Below are 18,667 nucleotides of genomic sequence, written 5' to 3'. Positions count from 1 at the left end.
CTTTTACGGCAAGCACGGGTTGCTGTGGACCTATTCTACCCCGGATCTTCACGGTAGTAGTAGCAGTAGTAGTAGCAGCAGCAGTAGTAGTAGTAGCAGCAGCAGTAGTAGTAGTAGCAGTAGCAGTAGCCGTGGTAGTGGTAGTGGTAGTGGTGGTAGCAAATGTAGTGGTAGTGGTAGTGGCAGTGGCAGTGGTAGTGGTAGTGGCAGTGGCAGTGGTAGTGGCAGTGGTTGTGGTAGTGGCAGTGGCAGTGGCAGTGGCAGTGGCAGTGGCAGTGGTAGTGGCAGTGGCAGTGGCAGTGGTTGTGGTAGTGGCAGTGGCAGTGGTAGTGGCAGTGGCAGTGGCAGTGGCAGTGGTAGTGGCAGTGGCAGTGGCAGTGGTAGTGGCAGTGGCAGTGGTAGTGGTAGTGGCAGTGGCAGTGGTAGTGGCAGTGGTAGTGGTAGTGGTAGTGGCAGTGGTAGTGGCAGTGGCAGTGGCAGTGGTAGTGGCAGTGGTAGTGGTAGTGGTAGTGGTAGTGGCAGTGGTAGTGGTAGTGGTAGTGGCAGTGGTAGTGGCAGTGGTAGTGGTATGTGCAACAAAGATGGTTCTAGTGATCCTGACATCCGGGTGCCATTTCCAAGCCATTACGGCCTACGACTGAATTCACGACTCTTATCTTCGCTTAACAGTGAGAGCTTCAATTGATACGCAAATTAAATCAGGGTAATGGATGTAGGCTAATGGACTAGCATAACATAAACTAAAATAACCGGTGCAGGTGCACGTGCAGTAATCAGATTACACCGCGGCACGTTCCCCAACTCTGTGTAATGTGACCTTTCAACACGAGATAAATCATACCCCAAAATATACATCTAATTTTGTGTTATATCCCAGTTATCAAAACGTCCCCGATAGCCAATAAGTAAATAAGGCAAAGTATTTAAAAACGTTGACTGATGAAATAAACAACATGTCTCTTTGAAATCACTGACTACAAATGTGTTGGACAGATTGATAAAAAAAAACCATTTGTTTATTTATTTCGGAGTATGAAACAATATTCATAGTTTCCACGGAACTTACAAACAACAACAAACAATATGCATTTTTTATCGTTTATTTCTTATGAGATATGAACATTATGTACAGCCTCTGAAAGGATGATGATAAAATTACAAGCTGTGAAAATATTTACCAGGTATTTCAAAAAATGATGACTCCTAGAATCCGACCTCGGCAATGTTCTTCATTGTTCTTCAAATCGCAAGCTCATGTTCGAATTTCCAGAAATGACGTCTTGATACGTCATGTTTTATCGTGAAATAAACCACGCTTCGTTCTTCGTTGTTCTTTGCGATTTATCGCATGGGTTATCTTATATGTTTTAATAATAACTTCTACACAAAGTAACTTTAATCAGAAAGGAAGAACATTTATTATTACTTTTGGTTTACCAGCTTGACAAACTGCCAGCCGTTCTTTTCATCCTTTGATATAGGTGACAAGTTACTTTACATGTCAATTATAATGAGAAGGTTGTAAATCCAACAGCAACTATTTTCCCATAGGTTAAATTATCAGCGAATAAAACTACACGTGGACACCATTTAACTTACCCAAATCAATTATGTGTTGTGTACAAAATGTACAGTTTTTGTGCAAATTTCACAATTGGATGAATGCAAAGCTAAGCTTTTTTAGCCTTTCAAAACACTTGTATTTTGTGATTGTCACACGTTTGTGGCCGAGCATTGAAAAATTAAAGATATGAAAGACAAATAAAACTATGAATTCTTTAATTTCACATTAAAGTTCTCTTCTTCTTTTTTTTCTCCAAATGTTGATATGTAGAATATCACCAACGTGATTTGCCTACTTTTATCATCTAAACTGGGTGTTGTTACATGGTTTGAATATGAATATGTCGCAGGTACGATGCAGAACTATACGACTAGGGAAAACATATGCTGTACCCAAAAACTCGGTTAATTCTACGTTTGGGCTTGTTTATTTGTTTGTTTGTTTGTTTGTTTTTGTTTGTTTGTTTGTTTGATTGTTGTCCTGAGCCATAAAATGGATTGGTGCGCATGATGTCAGTCTCTAGATTGTCTGGTCCTGCCTCGATTATTTACAAACCACTGGTGCATTGCTGGGTGCGGCTTTAAACAACAAACAAACATTCAAATTCAACGTTAACGTCAATAAAACAGTAAAATACACATTGACTGTGATATTATCAAGAAATAACAGTAATCCGAATGTTTTTGTAGAATATATAATCTACCGGGAAAAGGAAATTATCACACCTCCAAATTTGTTTTGTTTTTTTTGTTGATAAACGCGGCTCTCTGCAATATTCCAGCTTTATGACGGCGGTCTCATATCAATAAGTATCTCACAGCAGGTCAGCCTAGTACCATTTGTATTTGTTTGGTGTATACTTTCTTTTGCCCGGCATTGTATTTCATAGTAAACTATGAATTCCGATTGTTTGACGATACCATTTGTTTGTTTGTTTGTTTGTTTGTTTGTTTGAGACTACATCATGTAGGTATCTCCTCCCACATCAATCTGCCACACTGTGACTTCACTGAAACACACACTCACTCACAGTTAAAAGTTTTGTTTGTTTGTTGTTTAACGCCGCACTCATCAATATTCCAGTTATATGACGGCGGTCTGTCAATAATCCAGCCTAGACCAGACAATCTAGTCATTGACAAATTGGGAAATTGGAATACGATGACATGCATCAACCAAGTTAGCGAGCCTGACCACACGATCCCGTTAGTCACCTTTTACAACAATCATGGGTTTCTGAAGATCAGTACGTCAAAATATCATGACAATAACAAGTGTTAATGATTTATCAAAATGTTTAATGATGTGTCAGTTGGTCTCTGAGGGGTTTGGACAGATTAACAATAAATAAGGAATGTCAAATATAACATTCATAAAAGATGCAATGAACATGACACTTGACTGACAAGCACGGAAACAACATGCGTACGACAAACGATTACACCTGTCTTCCACGCAGTGCGATGTGAACAGGCTCAATGCCTTTATACATGTACCTTGTTTACAAATATCACCGTCTGGCAAAACATCACTGTAAATAAAGGCGCCAAACCCTTTTCATAATCATAAGAAATATCTGCTAAAAGCAAAGCCCATTGCATTTTACCCACTGTATTATAAGAATATGTTTATGAATCACTGTCCAATAGTGACGATGCTATGTATTCGCGAAAAGATGAGCGTGTCCACCGGTGAAACCCGTGACAAACACACGCAAAGGCAAGTCAAGTGTTCACCTGAACAACACGTAGACACGGGGTACAAGTCAAAGAGGCAACTGCATCTGGTCACTGATGAGCCAAATTTGAAAATATCCTCCCCATGCCCATTATAGGTGAGGTGAGGTGAATGGGGTTTAACGTCGTGTCCAAGATTATTGCACTTATATAGCGACGTGCATGCACGTGTATGTGTGTGTGTGGCTGCTTGTACTAGTCCGGACTGATGCCGATTTATAGTGCTAGCTCACTGAGATACCATGCCGCAGTTTAACATGAATACCCCATTCAGACACAGTATACTGACTCCGAGCCGACCAGTCCTTGTTTTAGCCCCTTAATGCCGAGCGCCAGACAGGGTAACAACAAGTACAATCTTTTAACGTCTTTTTGTATGACGCGGCTGGGGATCGAACCCTGGACCTTCCGCTCTCCGGGCGGACGCTCTACCACTAGACCACGGAGGCGGTCTCATGCCCATTATAAAACATTTTGACAGCTATACTAATGTGCACTGTGTTTATTACATTGTTCTGGATACAATGTGCTAAGCCTATTTCTGTAATCTCCCGCCGTGAGGTTGCTGGAATATTGCTAAAAGCAGCGTAAAACCTCACTCACTATGATGTTTTTCTGTTGTTTTTAAAACTAACAGGTGACAAAAGACATATAATATTGTTCGTGGCATATCTGAACTACGTTTATTAAGTGTGACGATGACTAACTATCACTCACTATGATGTTTTTCTGTTGTATTTAAAAGTCAACAGCTGGCAAAAAAAGACATATAATATTGTTTGTGGCATATCTGAACTACGTTTATTAAGTGTGACGATGACTATCTATCACTCACTATGATGTTTTTCTGTTGTTTTTAAAATAGACAGGTGACAAAAAGAACACATAATATTGTTCGTGGCATATCGGAACTAAGTTTATTAAGTGTGACGATGACTAACTATCACTCACTATGATGTTTTTCTGTTGTATTTAAAAATCAACAGCTGGCAAAAAAAAGACATATAATATGGTTCGTGGCATATCTGAATTACGTTTATTAAGTGTGACGATGACTATCTATCACTCGCTATGATGTTTTTCTGTTGTATTTAAAAGTCAACAGCTGGCAAAAAAAGACATATCATATGGTTCGTGGCATATCGGAACTAAGTTTATTAAGTGTGACGATGGCTATCTATCAGTGCAAACTAGGCGGAGCTATTTATGTGACATATTCATTATGTCTAGTCATGTTTATGTAAATGCATATCGATTATTCCCTACAGCGTTTTTATATGACGGTTACCTTTGATAATGAATATAACAGAATGTTTACTGGAAATATTATCGAACAAGTACATCATCATTACATGTAACAAAACGATAACGAGCTGGATAAAAAATATTAATTATGATATAATCGGTGCACAGAGGTCATGATACTTGTGTTTTTAGGATGGTAAATATAAATAAGCATTGTGTATTCAGCGAGTCTTGTCGAAATACCCACTAATTATATGATAATAACATTTGGGGGAATCTAAGTTCATCCAGTATTTTCAATATATAATTAATATTGATATATTGGAGAGAGGCATTGCAGAGAGCACCCCTTGGGTACGGCAGAAACCTAGGATCATGGGTTCGAATCCCGGTTCCTGATTATGTTTCTATGTTTGCCAGCACCATACCATTGCTCGTGGTAAACGTGTTAAACCTGCCTCACTTCGGGCTTTCCTCCCACATAAAGCTGACACCCAGTGATCTAACTGGAATAATATTCCAAGCGGCGTTAAGCCGAAGTCACTCCCACTTTAAGACCTGGGGTATATTGAGAGAAGGAGATGTATTTTTATCAAAACAGGGTGATAGCATTCCAGAGTGACGTCATGTCTGTCTCAAAGCTGTTACATTTCGCGGAGAGAGATAGGGCTTCAGAACATGACTGATGACGTTTGTACCGAACAATGTCGGTTACTCCCAAATGTCTGTGAGTGAGTTAAAATTTTAAGTCACATTGGCAATATTTCAACCATATCGTGACCAAATGTCTGTGCCGGGCTTCGAATACTCAAAAAAACTAATCTGAAAACACAGAGGAGCTACGAGGATTACGGATTATCTGAACCGCGTGAACGAATGGCGTTAATCCCGAGAGTTTTGATACAGTAAAATACGGTTATAACGAACACGCTTATAACGAACTGACGGATATAACGAACTTACTTTTTTGGTCATGACTATTTGCTGTATTTATGCTGCATATATGTTTATAACGAACTACGGTTATAACGAACTAGAAGTAGTAGTCCCTTTGAGTTCGTTATAACCGTAGTTTACTGTACCTGGCTGGTGCTTATCAAAGATCCAATTATATATTATTTCCTAGCTATTTTTCGTTTTACGCCCAATGTGATTGACGTTATTCCTGGAGTTAACGTCATCTCTGGCGTTGACGTCATACTATTGAAAATTGAAAGAACTGTTGTTAAATTTGATTATGTCTATTTAACAATCACACATTTCTGCAACAGTTTGTGAAAAGTAATCTGTGGCTTGGTCATTGTGTTTAAACATACATTGGTTCAATTAAGACTGGGATAAGCAATGAATTTGCGACCGCATGACCCCTACCAAGTTTGAAATGTTGTAAATGTTTGCTGAAAAGGCAAAGCTATTGTTTTTTTCAAAGATGGGAGGTCTAAGATACCATTAGTAGTTGAATATTATTCTTGACTTTTTTTTATTTTCAAAAGTTTTAAAATCAAATAATATTTTTTTGAAATAAAACCATGTAGAAGTAGATCTATTCCTCTAGTGCTAAATGCAGTTTCTTTTGTGAATGTAATACTCTCATTTAAGACTGAAAATCAGACATGAGATAACACCAAATGAGATGGATAATTTCGCTTGCTCTTCAGTTTCTCATATTTCAAAGCTCCAAAGCTATACAACCCAAAGCTATACAACCCAAAGCTGTACAACCCAAAGCTATACAACCCAAAGCTATACAACCCAAAGCTGTACAACCCAAAGCTGTACAACCCAAAGCTATACAACCCAAAGCTATACAACCCAAAGCTGTACAACCCAAAGCTGTACAACCCAAAGCTATACAACCCAAAGCTGTACAACCCAAAGCTATACAACCCAAAGCTATACAACCCAAAGCTGTACAACCCAAAGCTGTACAACCCAAAGCTATACAACCCAAAGCTATACAACCCAAAGCTGTACAACCTAAAGCTGTACAACCCAAAGCTATACAACCCAAAGCTATACAACCCAAAGCTGTACAACCCAAAGCTGTACAACCCAAAGCTGTACAACCCAAAGCTATACAACCCAAAGCTATACAACCCAAAGCTGTACAACCCAAAGCTATACAACCCAAAGCTGTACAACCCAAAGCTGTACAACCCAAAGCTATACAACCCAAAGCTATACAACCCAAAGCTGTACAACCCAAAGCTGTACAACCCAAAGCTGTACGCATGCGACACCTGGTGTCATCATCACTGATTGTCAGTGATACATTCATTTGACTTTTTATCGTTATTTTGCATTTTACGTCCAATGGAATCTGTTTCGTCAGATAATCGAGACTGGTTATTGTCTGTCGTTGGCGTTATATATTCCTATACCTGATAATGCGCTTACGAGTCACATGCCATCCCCAGTCATAATATCATCGTTCTGAAAAGCAAACCAGAAAAAAGGACATAACGCGCATATGATATCATCCCTTTACCTGTGTGTGGCGTTTGCACCAGTTTAACATGACTCTAAATTACACGCTTGAAATTCTCATCGACCATAAGCGCCATCTGGCCAGCTTGTTGTTTTCATAACAGCATATAAATGTCATGTTCATTTCATTAAAAAATGAAAGACAGTGAAATTAACTTGTCGACAGCTGGTCCTGTCTCACGTCCTAGAACCTATTGTACCGACAAACCGTATGTGGACTAGCGTTTTATTATCTATCTCTATCTCCCAACGACATTAATTAATTTTTGCGCTTGTTCCCGTACATAATGGAATATTTGCATTCAACGTAAAAACGTCATACGTATAAATATATAATACACGTGATGTCAATGGAATATTGTCCCACATCAAGACATATACACTACAGTATTGTTTAAAACCGAATTATCGCTCCACGAACTTCGTTAATGGGATGAAATTTATTATACAAAGAGTTTGACGAACCTAACAACCGAGTCCCATCTGCATTTGATGTCACGTCAGGCTTTGAACTACCTCTACGAACGCCATGAACTATGTCATGTCCGACAATGTACGCACAATGTATGCAGTCATGAACCACGCCACGTCAGTCATGGACCACGGCAGGTCAGTCATGAACCACGCCACGTCAGTCATGAACCACGGTCAGTCATGAACCAAGGACGGTCAGTCATGAACCACGGCAGGTTAGTCATGAACCACGGTCATGAACCAAGGACGGTCAGTCATGAACCACGGCTGGTCAGTCATGAACCACGGACGGTCAGTCATGAACCACGGCACGTCAGTCATGAACCACGGCAGGTCAGTCATGAACCACGGCACGTCAGTCATGAACTACGGCACGTCAGTCATGAACCACGGCTGGTCAGTCATGAACCACGGCTGGTCAGTAATGAACCACGGTTGGTCAGTCATTAACCGCGGCAGGTCAGCCATGGACCACGGTCAGTCATGAACTACGGCTGGTCAGTCATTAACCGCGGCAGGTCAATCATGAACCACGGCTGGTCAGTCATGGACCACGGCAGGTCAGTCATGAACCACGGCTGGTCAGTCATGGACCACGGCAGGTCAGTCATGAACCACGGCAGGTCAGTCATGAACCACGGCAGGTCAGTCATGAACCACGGCTGGTCAGTCATGGACCACGGCAGGTCAGTCATGAACCACGCCACGTCAGTCATGAACCACGGCTGGTCAGTCATGAACCACGACAGGTCAGCCATGAACCACGGCTGGTCAGTCATTAACCGCGGCAGGTCAATCATGAACCACGGCTGGTCAATCATGGACCACGGCAGGTCAGTCATGAACCACGGCAGGTCAGTCATGAACCACGGCAGGTCAGTCATGAACCACGACAGGTCAGCCATGAACCACGGCAGGTCAGTCATGAACCACGGCTGGTCAGTCATTAACCGCGGCAGGTCAATCATGAACCACGGCTGGTCAGTCATGGACCACGGCAGGTCAGTCATGAACCACGGCAGGTCAGTCATGAACCACGGCAGGTCAGTCATGAACCACGACAGGTCAGCCATGAACCACGGCAGGTCAGTCATGAACCACGGCAGGTCAGTCATTAACCGCGGCAGGTCAGTCATTAACCGCGGCAGGTCAATCATGAACCACGGCAGGCTAGTCATGAACCACGGCAGGTCAGTCATGAACCACGGCTGGTCAGTCATTAACCGCGGCAGGTCAATCATGAACCACGGCTGGTCAGCCATGGACCACGGTCAGTCATGAACCACGACACGTCAAGTCATGGACCAATCAAGGTCAGTCATGAACCTCGGCAGGTTAGTCATGAACCAAGGACGGTCAGTCATGAACCGCGGCAATTCGGATCACCGAAGACGAGGGTTCTATTCCCGACATCGGCGCAAAACGTCAACAAATCTAAGGCTCCCTCACCATGATATAGCTGGAATGTTGCGAAAACCAACGAGCACTCACTTCACTCACTCACTCACTTTAACGATACACACAACACCGTCTCACTTTATATACTGAACACAAAATGTTAGGGATCATAAATCGTTGCGTTCTTTCAAAGGGATTGATTGCAGCAAGTACATGTTCTTCTTGCGCTGGTAGGGATGTATACATGGAGCAGGCAACATAAAAACAGGTGTGTATAGTGAACGAAACAGGTGTTCGGGTGGGCATACCGTCATTTCCCATGGCCAAATTTATGTATCATTTTCAGGTCAATTGATGTGGCTGTTTGTAATCTGATGTCTTATTATGTTCGTTTATATATCAGAGAAGTATTTTGAAGTACCGATACTCAGCGCGAACAATACTTCCGGTGTGGCATGGCGTGGCGTGAGTGAGAATGATTTAAGGCCACTTTTAACAATATTCCACTAAGCCATACTCCACCTTTTTTACAGCGGACGTAAATAATCAAGTCTGGACCAGATAATCCAGTGATTGATATAATGAGCATCCATCTTCAAAATTGGGATACGGTGACATGCATCAACCAAGTCAGAGAGCCTCACAACCGATCCCGTTAGTCCTTCTTACGGCAAGCATTGGTTAATGAATAATAAACGAGGAGAATAATCAGCCGGTTCCTAACATTGCGATAATATGACAATAGGCACACATAGTCCTTCTTTTTGACCATCGCCATAACTAATGAGCGTCGCGTGTTCTCACCAACGTGACCTACTTAATAATCTTGCAATGTGACCTACTTCTGATAATATATATTCAGGTAGACACAGCTACTGGCTACAAGCACAGCGTGTCTCATAGAGTAAGATAACACCCGCGCAACAAATTAGTTTATCATGAATCCATGAGGATGTATTAATACAATTGTACTGCCTCGTGACAGCTGGAAATAATTACTCCATTGAAAGCTCAGGTAATATTGAAATCAAGCGGGATTTTCCATAATTAAGTCCCCGCAACCAATAATGATAGGGTTCTTTATTAAAAAAAATCAAATTAAATTTTGCTTGGGGGTATTATTTCATATTTATATGCATTACTTTAATAAGCATATGACCCAACTGACCCAGTCCTTGAACCTTGAAGTCCATCGTATTTGACGATTTAGTAAATCAATAGAACATTTCGATTTCGATTTGGGCGTGTTTGTACGGTTACACGGCAATTAAAGCGTTAGGGTATTAGTTTGAATTGATGTTTCGTTGATGGGATAATGCGATGCGCAATATATTCTAGAGTCGATGTTCGTAACTTGTAGAAAGCACGTTGAAAACAACAGTCATCCAGTGGTGGCTAATATCAGCATATCAAGGCCCTGAAAATGTTTTCTGACTTCTTCGAATATAATTAGCAATGTAAAGAATGTCAATACACTAGGCCTTTACGATACAAAGCATATCGCGTTGCATCAAGATATAACATGACATTTTTAATGTATCCCCTTTTCGATGCCTTCTCGTTAAATAATAAGAACATCTTTTTCGTCGTTTATCATCGTAATTAGCGAAATTAAAATACATATTGCATGAATGAAGGGGGCGTGCGAGGCCAAGCCAACTAAATCTCTGTACAGAGTTGCGTCCCTTAGGAATGCCAGAATCCGATATTCAAATACCAGATTCGTCATGATAATGTTTGTAGATTTGTCATCACCGTGACCCAGCTGGTGGCATTCAACCATCAAACGTCTAAGACTGCATTAAGGTGTCTCTCCTCCCATATCATTCTGCCACGGCGTGACATCACAGAAACACTCACTCACCTACAGTTAGAAGTTTTGTTTGTTTGTTGTTTAACACCGTACTCAGCAATATTCAAGCTATATGACGGCGGTCTTTAAATAATCGAGTCTGGACCAGATAATCCAGTGACTGACACCATGAGCATCAATCCACGCAATTGGGATACGATGACATGCATCAACCAAGTCAGAGAGCCTGACCACCTAATCCCGTTAGTCGCCTCTCACGACAAGCATAGTCGCCTTTTACGGCATGCAAAGGAAGTCTTTCGCCATCTTACTTCACCTCTTTGCATTTTCCCGGCGATATATGAGCTTTTCATACCTATAAATCAAGAGAAAGTTAATAACTAGACTATATAAATAAGCACGAGGAGCACCACTTCCTGACCTGGTATTGCGTTATGTAAGAATCTTGAGAATCTACTGTAAACTCAAAATACACAAGCATGATTTGGTCATGCAAGCTATAATAATATCCTTGATTATGAATACAGGAAACGGGTATATAAACTCTAAATATTCAACCAGTTATCTATACCGTTGAGTGAGTGAGTATGGTTTTACGCCGCTTTTAGCAATATTCCAGCAATATCACGGCGGGGGACACCAGAAATGGGCTTCACACATTGTACCCATGTCGGGAATCGAACCCGGGTCTTCGGCGTGACGAGCGAACGCTTTAACCACTAGGCTACCCGACCGCCCCCTATACCGTTGAAGGTCAGTACCCTCAAAATATGTTTTTAATAAGAATGGTTATTGTCGTGACACCGCCTTTGTGTTTAGTTCACGTCGTGAGCGACACGTGGCATTCGTATGACATAACAACAGGTGGAGATCGCATATTGACAGCTGCTCTCACGTACAGTGACGGTGGGCATGTGATTGATTAGGAAATATACAAATCACCAAGTCAGTTAATACTCAATTGCGTGCATGCCTGCAGTTGAGAATATTGCACAACTAATTTTGTAGTTTTTCCCCATAGTTTCGTAAAGCTAGTTTATGACCTACAAAGGCAGGTGTTTTTTAATGTTGTACATTCATTTAACTGACTGGTGACATATGACATTCACTAAAACATAACCTACTGAACATGCCCCTTGGAGTGTTAGTGATGGGGTTTTTTTAGATTGTGTTTATGTTCCAGAACGTCGACATAATATTGGAGTGAGTGAGTATGGTTTTACGCCGCAGTTAGCAGTATATCAGCAATAACTCCAGAAATGGGCGACACATATTGTACCCATGTTCGGAATAGAACCCGGGTCTTTGGCGTGACGAGCAAACACTTTAACCACTGGGCTACTACACCGAACTACAGTAAAGTCTCGTTAATCCGACTATCGGCTTTATCCGACACTAATGACGGGAACCGATTAAAACAGCGCTATTTAGATCCGTTAATCCGACAGTCTCGCACTCCGACTCCGACACGCCTAATTTGCAACGATTTGCTGAAATCACTTATTAATCAGTCTCGTTAATCCGACACAGTGATCAGCGTACTCCGTGCTCATCTGCCCGCGAGGACACAGCCCCGTGTTTTGATGCGAGACGAGTCGGCGAGTAGCTGCATATTCTATCATATTGGTAGGACCGCTCGCCTGTCTGATAAGTTTACTACTTTGGACACTACGAACACGGGTATGAGGCTGACAAATAAATCACCGTAATCATATTTGAACCCATGCTCCTCGGATCCTGGCATGACCAAGGGACATAACTCAAAGAATTCCAGCGCCTTCGAAGACTGGGTACCCGCCTCCTTTCTAACGTTCTCGCAGGTCGCAGACGCATACTTCGGTAAAACACGTGGAACCAATGCTCATATAATCGGAGCAAATGTGGACTCAGATCCATGATCAGCGGATCCTTCAGACTAAGGGGCGTAACTCTGCAGAGCCAATAACACGCCTTGGGTCTCTGAGTCATTCACTTCTTGTCCTACAACTAAAGGATACTACGTCACTGTAGTACATGCAGGATGGTACCCGTGAAGATCCGGGGTAGAATAGGTCTTCAGCAACCCATGCTTGCCGTAAAAGGCGACTATGTTTGTCGTAAGGGGCAACTAACGGGATCGGGTGGTCAGGCTCGCTAACTTGGTTGATGCATGTCATCGTATCCCAATCACGTGGATCGATGCTCATGATGTCAGGTCCAGACTCGATTAGTTACAGACCGCCGTCATATAGCTGGAATATTGCTGAGTGCGGCGTTAAACAACAAAACAAAGAAACATGCAGGGTGGAGCACCTGTCCTCTTGAAATCTCGCTCAACAAGATCAATGTATCTCTTTGCGTACCTGTCAACAGTCACACGTTCTCAGGGGCGTTTTTGTCTTCTGGGTGATAAATGTATGTCTTGAAGTAGAAAAATATATGCACGTGACTGGCTGTGGTTTGTATTTTTTTCACCACTTGTAGTAGTTTTTTGTTCACGTCATAATCTCAAGAATTTCAAGGGGCCAGCGAGGTTTCAAGAAACAACGATGTTCGCTTAATCATTCAAGTTAATATATACAGTGGAAACATGAAAATAACATGAATGTATCATTCTTATTATTTTTGTTTTTGTGTTTGTTTGTTTGTTTAATTCACCACTCGGTAATATTAGCGATGTTCACTTAATCATTCAAGTTAATATATATACACGGAAACATGTAAATAACATGAATGTTTCATTATTATTATTTTGTGTGTGTGTGTGTGTGTGTGTGTGTGTGTGTGTGTGTGTGTGTGTGTGTGTGTGTGTGTGTGTGTGTGTGTGTGTGTGTGTGTGTGTGTGTGTTTGTTTGTTTGTTTCCCCACTCAGTAATATTCCAGCTATATGCCGGCGGTATGTAAATATTCGAATCAGGACCAGACATTCCAGTGATTCATACTATGAGCAACAATCCGTTGGGGTGAGGTGACACGGTATCAACTATGTTTCTGAGCCAGACCACCCCATCCATCATGACCAGCACAGGTTGCTGGGAACCAATTAAGACATAGGAAATCTGGACCAGACAATCCAGTGATTGACATCATGTGCATCGATCTAGGCAATTGGGTTACGATGACATGCATCAACGAAGTCAGCACGTCGCATTTTATGATAGGACGCAATGCAATAGCGTCTTGTTATATATTTCAACTTCTTCGCCAAAGGTTCAGCATGTATCGGGGGCACATGTTAAAATGAGACTAATGTAAAAAGTAGATATTTAGAGGAGATACGGTATTTCATCAAAATAGAAGAGTTGCTGTATGTAATTATTTACAGGTGTATTTACCTGCAAGGGGAGACACTGAAATAAGTGTCAGAGAAGTCCGATACTAAGGATCTAAATTTCAAATACATATATTTAAACGTGCTTAAATTCTAAACATGTTTAAACACTAAACGTGTAAATTCTGAACATGTTTAAACACTAAACGTGTAAATTCTGAACATTTTTAAACACTAAACGTGTACATTCTGAACATGTTTAAACACTAAACGTGTACATTCTGAACATGTTTAAACACTAAACGTGAAAATTCTGAACATGTTTAAACACTAAACGTGTACATTCTGAACATGTTTAAACACTAAACGTGTACATTCTGAACATGTTTAAACACTAAACGTGAAAATTCTGAACATGTTTAAACACTAAACGTGTACATTCTGAACATGTTTAAACACTAAACGTGTACATTCTAAACAAGTCTAAACACTAGACTGTATATTTTGTTCACGTTTTATAGCTACCGGTTATTTATCGTAGTGAAATGTGGGCCGCACCGCCATTGTCAGAATGCCATTGCGAACGTGACAGTTAATATCACACTCGTAGATAGCAACGTGCTATGGCGACGTGTTGGTACAGTTCCTCACACCGATGTCAAGCTCAATTGGGAGGACAATAGACATATAATCTTGACAAATATATATATATATATATATATATATGAAGATGAAGATCGGAGATTAACAACAACACATCAGTATTATGAAACGTCAACGCCGGATTATTGTCGGTCTCGGTTATCTGCTGAAACATATTCCAATGGCAATGCAAAATAGTGGGGATTTTTTATGCATGGATCGACGAATTTCAGTGATGACACCAAGTGTTTGCAAAATAGGTAAGCATGTCTCGATCCACCCGTAGCATCCTCCGCAGCCACAATTTGCATAAAAATGTAAGTATTTGAGTTTGTTTTGTTTTGTTTTGTTTTTGCATTTTGTTGTTTTGTTTGTGTTTTTGCATTTTGTTGTTTTGTTTGTGTTTTTGTTTTGGGGGTTGTTTTTGTTTGTTTGTTAGGGTTATTTTTGTTATTTTTTGTGTTTGTTTGTTTGTTTGTTTCTTGTTGTTGTTGTTGTTGTTGTTTGTTGTTGTTTTTGGGGGTGGGTGGGAGGTATATTAATTTTTATTGTTCCAAGGTTAAGAAATACAGTGTTCCGTATTTCGGATTGGAAAAGACTAACACAATACACTAGTTAAAATTTAAAGGTTTTGAAACAAACATTGTCACATTTCAAACTAAAAAGTTGCCGCACACAATCAGACTCAAACATACCGTGTATATCAACAAAGAGCTAAGAATCAAATGCACGAGCTGTGTGCGGTGGAGCGTTGTCCTGTTGAAACAGCTCCCTCTGGCGGTCAGTGGTGGGAAGAAGATGAGGTTGAAGAATTTGATTCATGTAGCGATTTGCTGTCAAATATCCCTGAACCACAACCAAGTTAGATCTCCTGGTGTAGGAAATGTCCCCCACATCATGACACTACCTCCACCGAAATTGTCGAATTCACGTACACAATGTTGCGCAAAACGCTCATTTCGACGACGATAAACACGTTGTCTTCAATCTCGCCGGTGAAAGAAGAAATCGTCATTTATCGCTAAACAACACTCGTCTCCAGTTTCTCAAATTCCAAGGCTGTAAGGTATGGCACCAACGCAAGCGTCACTGTGGGTGGGGATCTGTTGCAAAACAGGGACGATAACTGGGTTCTTGGTCGGATTCCAGCCTCGCGAAGATGGTTCCTGGCAATCTGGTCCGATATCCTGCTCAAACCAGGGATGCGTCCTGCAGACTCCGTAACTGTGGCATTGCGATAACGTAGGTGTAACAGTCAGATGTAGCGATCCCGTGCAGGCGTGGTAATTCTTGGTCGGCCGGTTCTCGGACGGTCTACAGTGGAATTGAACTGTGTGTATCGGTCACAGAGGCGGCAAATGGTGCTGTGGTGGACGTTGAAGTGGCGTGCAACAGAAGACTGCTATTCTCCTCTTTGGATACGTCCTATGGCGATGTTTCGATCGCCGGCTCTGAGTCTCGGCATTTTCGAACTTAAAAAATGTTGACCACGAGTTACGAATGCCATATCTTGCACGTGCATTTTGCTTTACTGGTTTCCTCAATGACATTATTGAACAAGTGTGAAAACAATGCCGTTTAAGACATTGCAAATCGACAACGGCTGAGTTTTGACGCACCGTTTGTCGAATATGATAGTCCAGTTCCTTATGTATTTTCGTTGGAATTTTTTGGAGATTTGATAAACTATATATTTTTAGAATTGTTAGGACATAGGGAACAGGAAAACTGATGTTCCCATTTTTTTCAGGGTTTTTATGGCGGCCATCTTGGCTTTTCAAAATGGCGACCAATAAAACACAACTTGTTCGATAACTTTGCCTCTAGACCACACATATTGTAAGCATTGCTGAATAAACATATGATTTAAGTAATCAGGAATCCACCCAGACTAACAACAATCATCCAAGTATAATGTAAAGTAAGATATTTAATATGAAGAACCATTTTTTAACCACAAAATATTAAAATTTAAAACAAATACACTGAAATAGTGTCTCTGCTTGCGATTAACATCTTGATACTTCTATCAAACAATCTTCATATAACTTCATATCAGCATCAACAGTGGGCACACTTTATGATTGTCATTATAATGTATCAGTAATCGTTTTCATCATCACTGTCATCTGAATCTCGGTTTTCAGTACGTGAGTCTTCATCATTTTCACACTGGGTAGAGTTTAGTGCACTTTAAGCTTTTTGACCTGCAAGAACACCTTTGTGAGGATCTCCTTTGCATTGGCATCTCACTATCTCGATAATGGCCTTTGGTGCAGGAAGAACATCAGTGGTAGTTGGTCTAAGCTGACCTCCGACGTCCTTGTGGTAGTCATATTGCATCGGATCCAGTAGAACTTGTTGTTGAATGCTTGCCTGGCCTCAAACTCGAGCCTGTAGATGTACCCTCATTATGAGATGTTTAAGGGCACCGATTGTGGGTGACAGTTTATTACTGTCCGCCATGTACTTGCGGAATAAGTGCCATCGCAGCTCTGGAATGTTGCTAATTTGGATTCCTTTCGGACAATAAACAGAACACACAAACCTGGCCAAACTTTTCAGCGGCTCTTCTGATAGTTTGGCGTCATATGAAAGCATCCTAAAGGCTTCAATTATGTCTTCATCAGCTTCAAGGAAGGTCTTAAACAGAGTAACTTTGCCAACTCTTGTAAACTTTCCAGTGTTGTCAGCACCTGAGAAAGCAAGGAATGCAGGTAAAGCTTTCGCATTTTCTGGACCTAGAACATCCCAGAATGATTTGATCTGCAGAACATCCGATGTAATTGAGATGGAGGTACTCTTTGGCAGCAAATCATAGTTGGCTGTCGCCTTGCTGCAGAGACTGCAAGACATATATAGCATCAAGGTGACAGCTTCCTCGTGGTTGTTTTGATCAAAATTCCCGAGATCCTTGTTGCTCTTAGTTGTACCAGATTCTGAAGTGATGACTAGCTTGGAGGAACTTCTGCTGTACTCCAGAGTCCTTTTCGCCAAGTACTCAGTCAAATCTACTTTGCTCTTGTCATGTGATAGGAATCTGCCCATCGGTATGTGCTTTATACTCGTCTCATCTCTGACTTGGTACTGAGTGAGTGAGTGAGTTAAAGTTTAACGTCACATCGGCAATATTTCAGCCATATCGTGACGAGACTTGGTACTGAACTGGGTCCTGACCATGGCGTCTCTTTTCTCTGGTTGTACTCTGCAGGGAATGAGATTAATAAGTGTCAAATACAAGAATAATCTCATCAAAATTTTGTGTGAGATTCATCAGTTTTTCATACAAAACCTGGCTCAGATCTCTCACTGTAACCATTGTTGCTGGCTTCCTAGTCAGCTCCAGGACAAATACCACTCCGTCTACAACTGCAATCTGCTTGCTGTGATGGGCCACTTCAGTGGCCTCTTCGTCTGGCAAAGAGTCCCATTGTACTGTCTTTCTCAGATACCAGCTTCTCTAGGACATGTATAAACTTGGACTTGTCACTGCATATCAACACTAATCCGTTTGGAGCAAACAGCGCCCTTGGTGTCAATGTAAATTCATAGTTCCCAATAGCTTCCTTCTGGTCCACATCTCGGTTTGACCTTGCCAACACCATCAGTCTGCCATAAAGATCTTTGGTCTCCTTCATATCAATCATTGTGTCACGAATCTTGACTGCATGTTTTGTGTTTCCAGATGTGAGCATCTTGTTGTTTTGTCTTTTTACAGATGACCAAAGACTGACAGTTCCATTGATTCGTCCAGCAACATATTCTTCATACAGCTTTGGACCAGTGTCATCTATGTTCAGGATCTGGGGCACATACTTGTCTGGGGTAAAGGCATGGGTGATCAGGTTGTAGAGTGCATGGCCTTCAACTGCAAATGGATTGCCATGCGTCCATATTGCAGCCTTGATTTTGCTCATTTCTCCATGCTCTCGCTTCACTTTAGCTGGGGAAAGGTTGTGATGTTCAATGGTGTTGCTTCTTCAATGCTGAACTGGCTCTTGAATTCCTTTGCCAGGCAAGAAAGCTCAGGAGCAGCCATGAAGAAGCGTTGTCATGCA

General features: G+C 41.4%; 1 protein-coding gene across 1 annotated transcript; it reads left to right on the top strand.

The window, feature by feature from the left end:
* The first annotated feature begins 5,249 nt into the window (after positions 1 to 5,249).
* On the top strand, positions 5,250 to 6,804 carry LOC125372270 (repetitive proline-rich cell wall protein 1-like). The gene is made up of 2 exons (XM_048381583.1): positions 5,250 to 5,272; positions 6,204 to 6,804. The coding sequence occupies exons 1-2, from the start codon at positions 5,250 to 5,252 to the stop codon at positions 6,802 to 6,804; spliced, it is 624 nt and encodes a 207-aa protein (XP_048237540.1).
* The last annotated feature ends 11,863 nt before the right edge of the window (positions 6,805 to 18,667 follow it).

Source organism: Haliotis rufescens, unplaced genomic scaffold, assembly GCF_023055435.1.
Source record: "Haliotis rufescens isolate VD_foot unplaced genomic scaffold, xgHalRufe1.0.p SCAF_4, whole genome shotgun sequence".
Classification (NCBI taxonomy): domain Eukaryota; kingdom Metazoa; phylum Mollusca; class Gastropoda; order Lepetellida; family Haliotidae; genus Haliotis; species Haliotis rufescens.
Note: the sequence above shows the minus strand (reverse complement) of the source record. Positions and strands in the feature narration are given on the sequence as shown.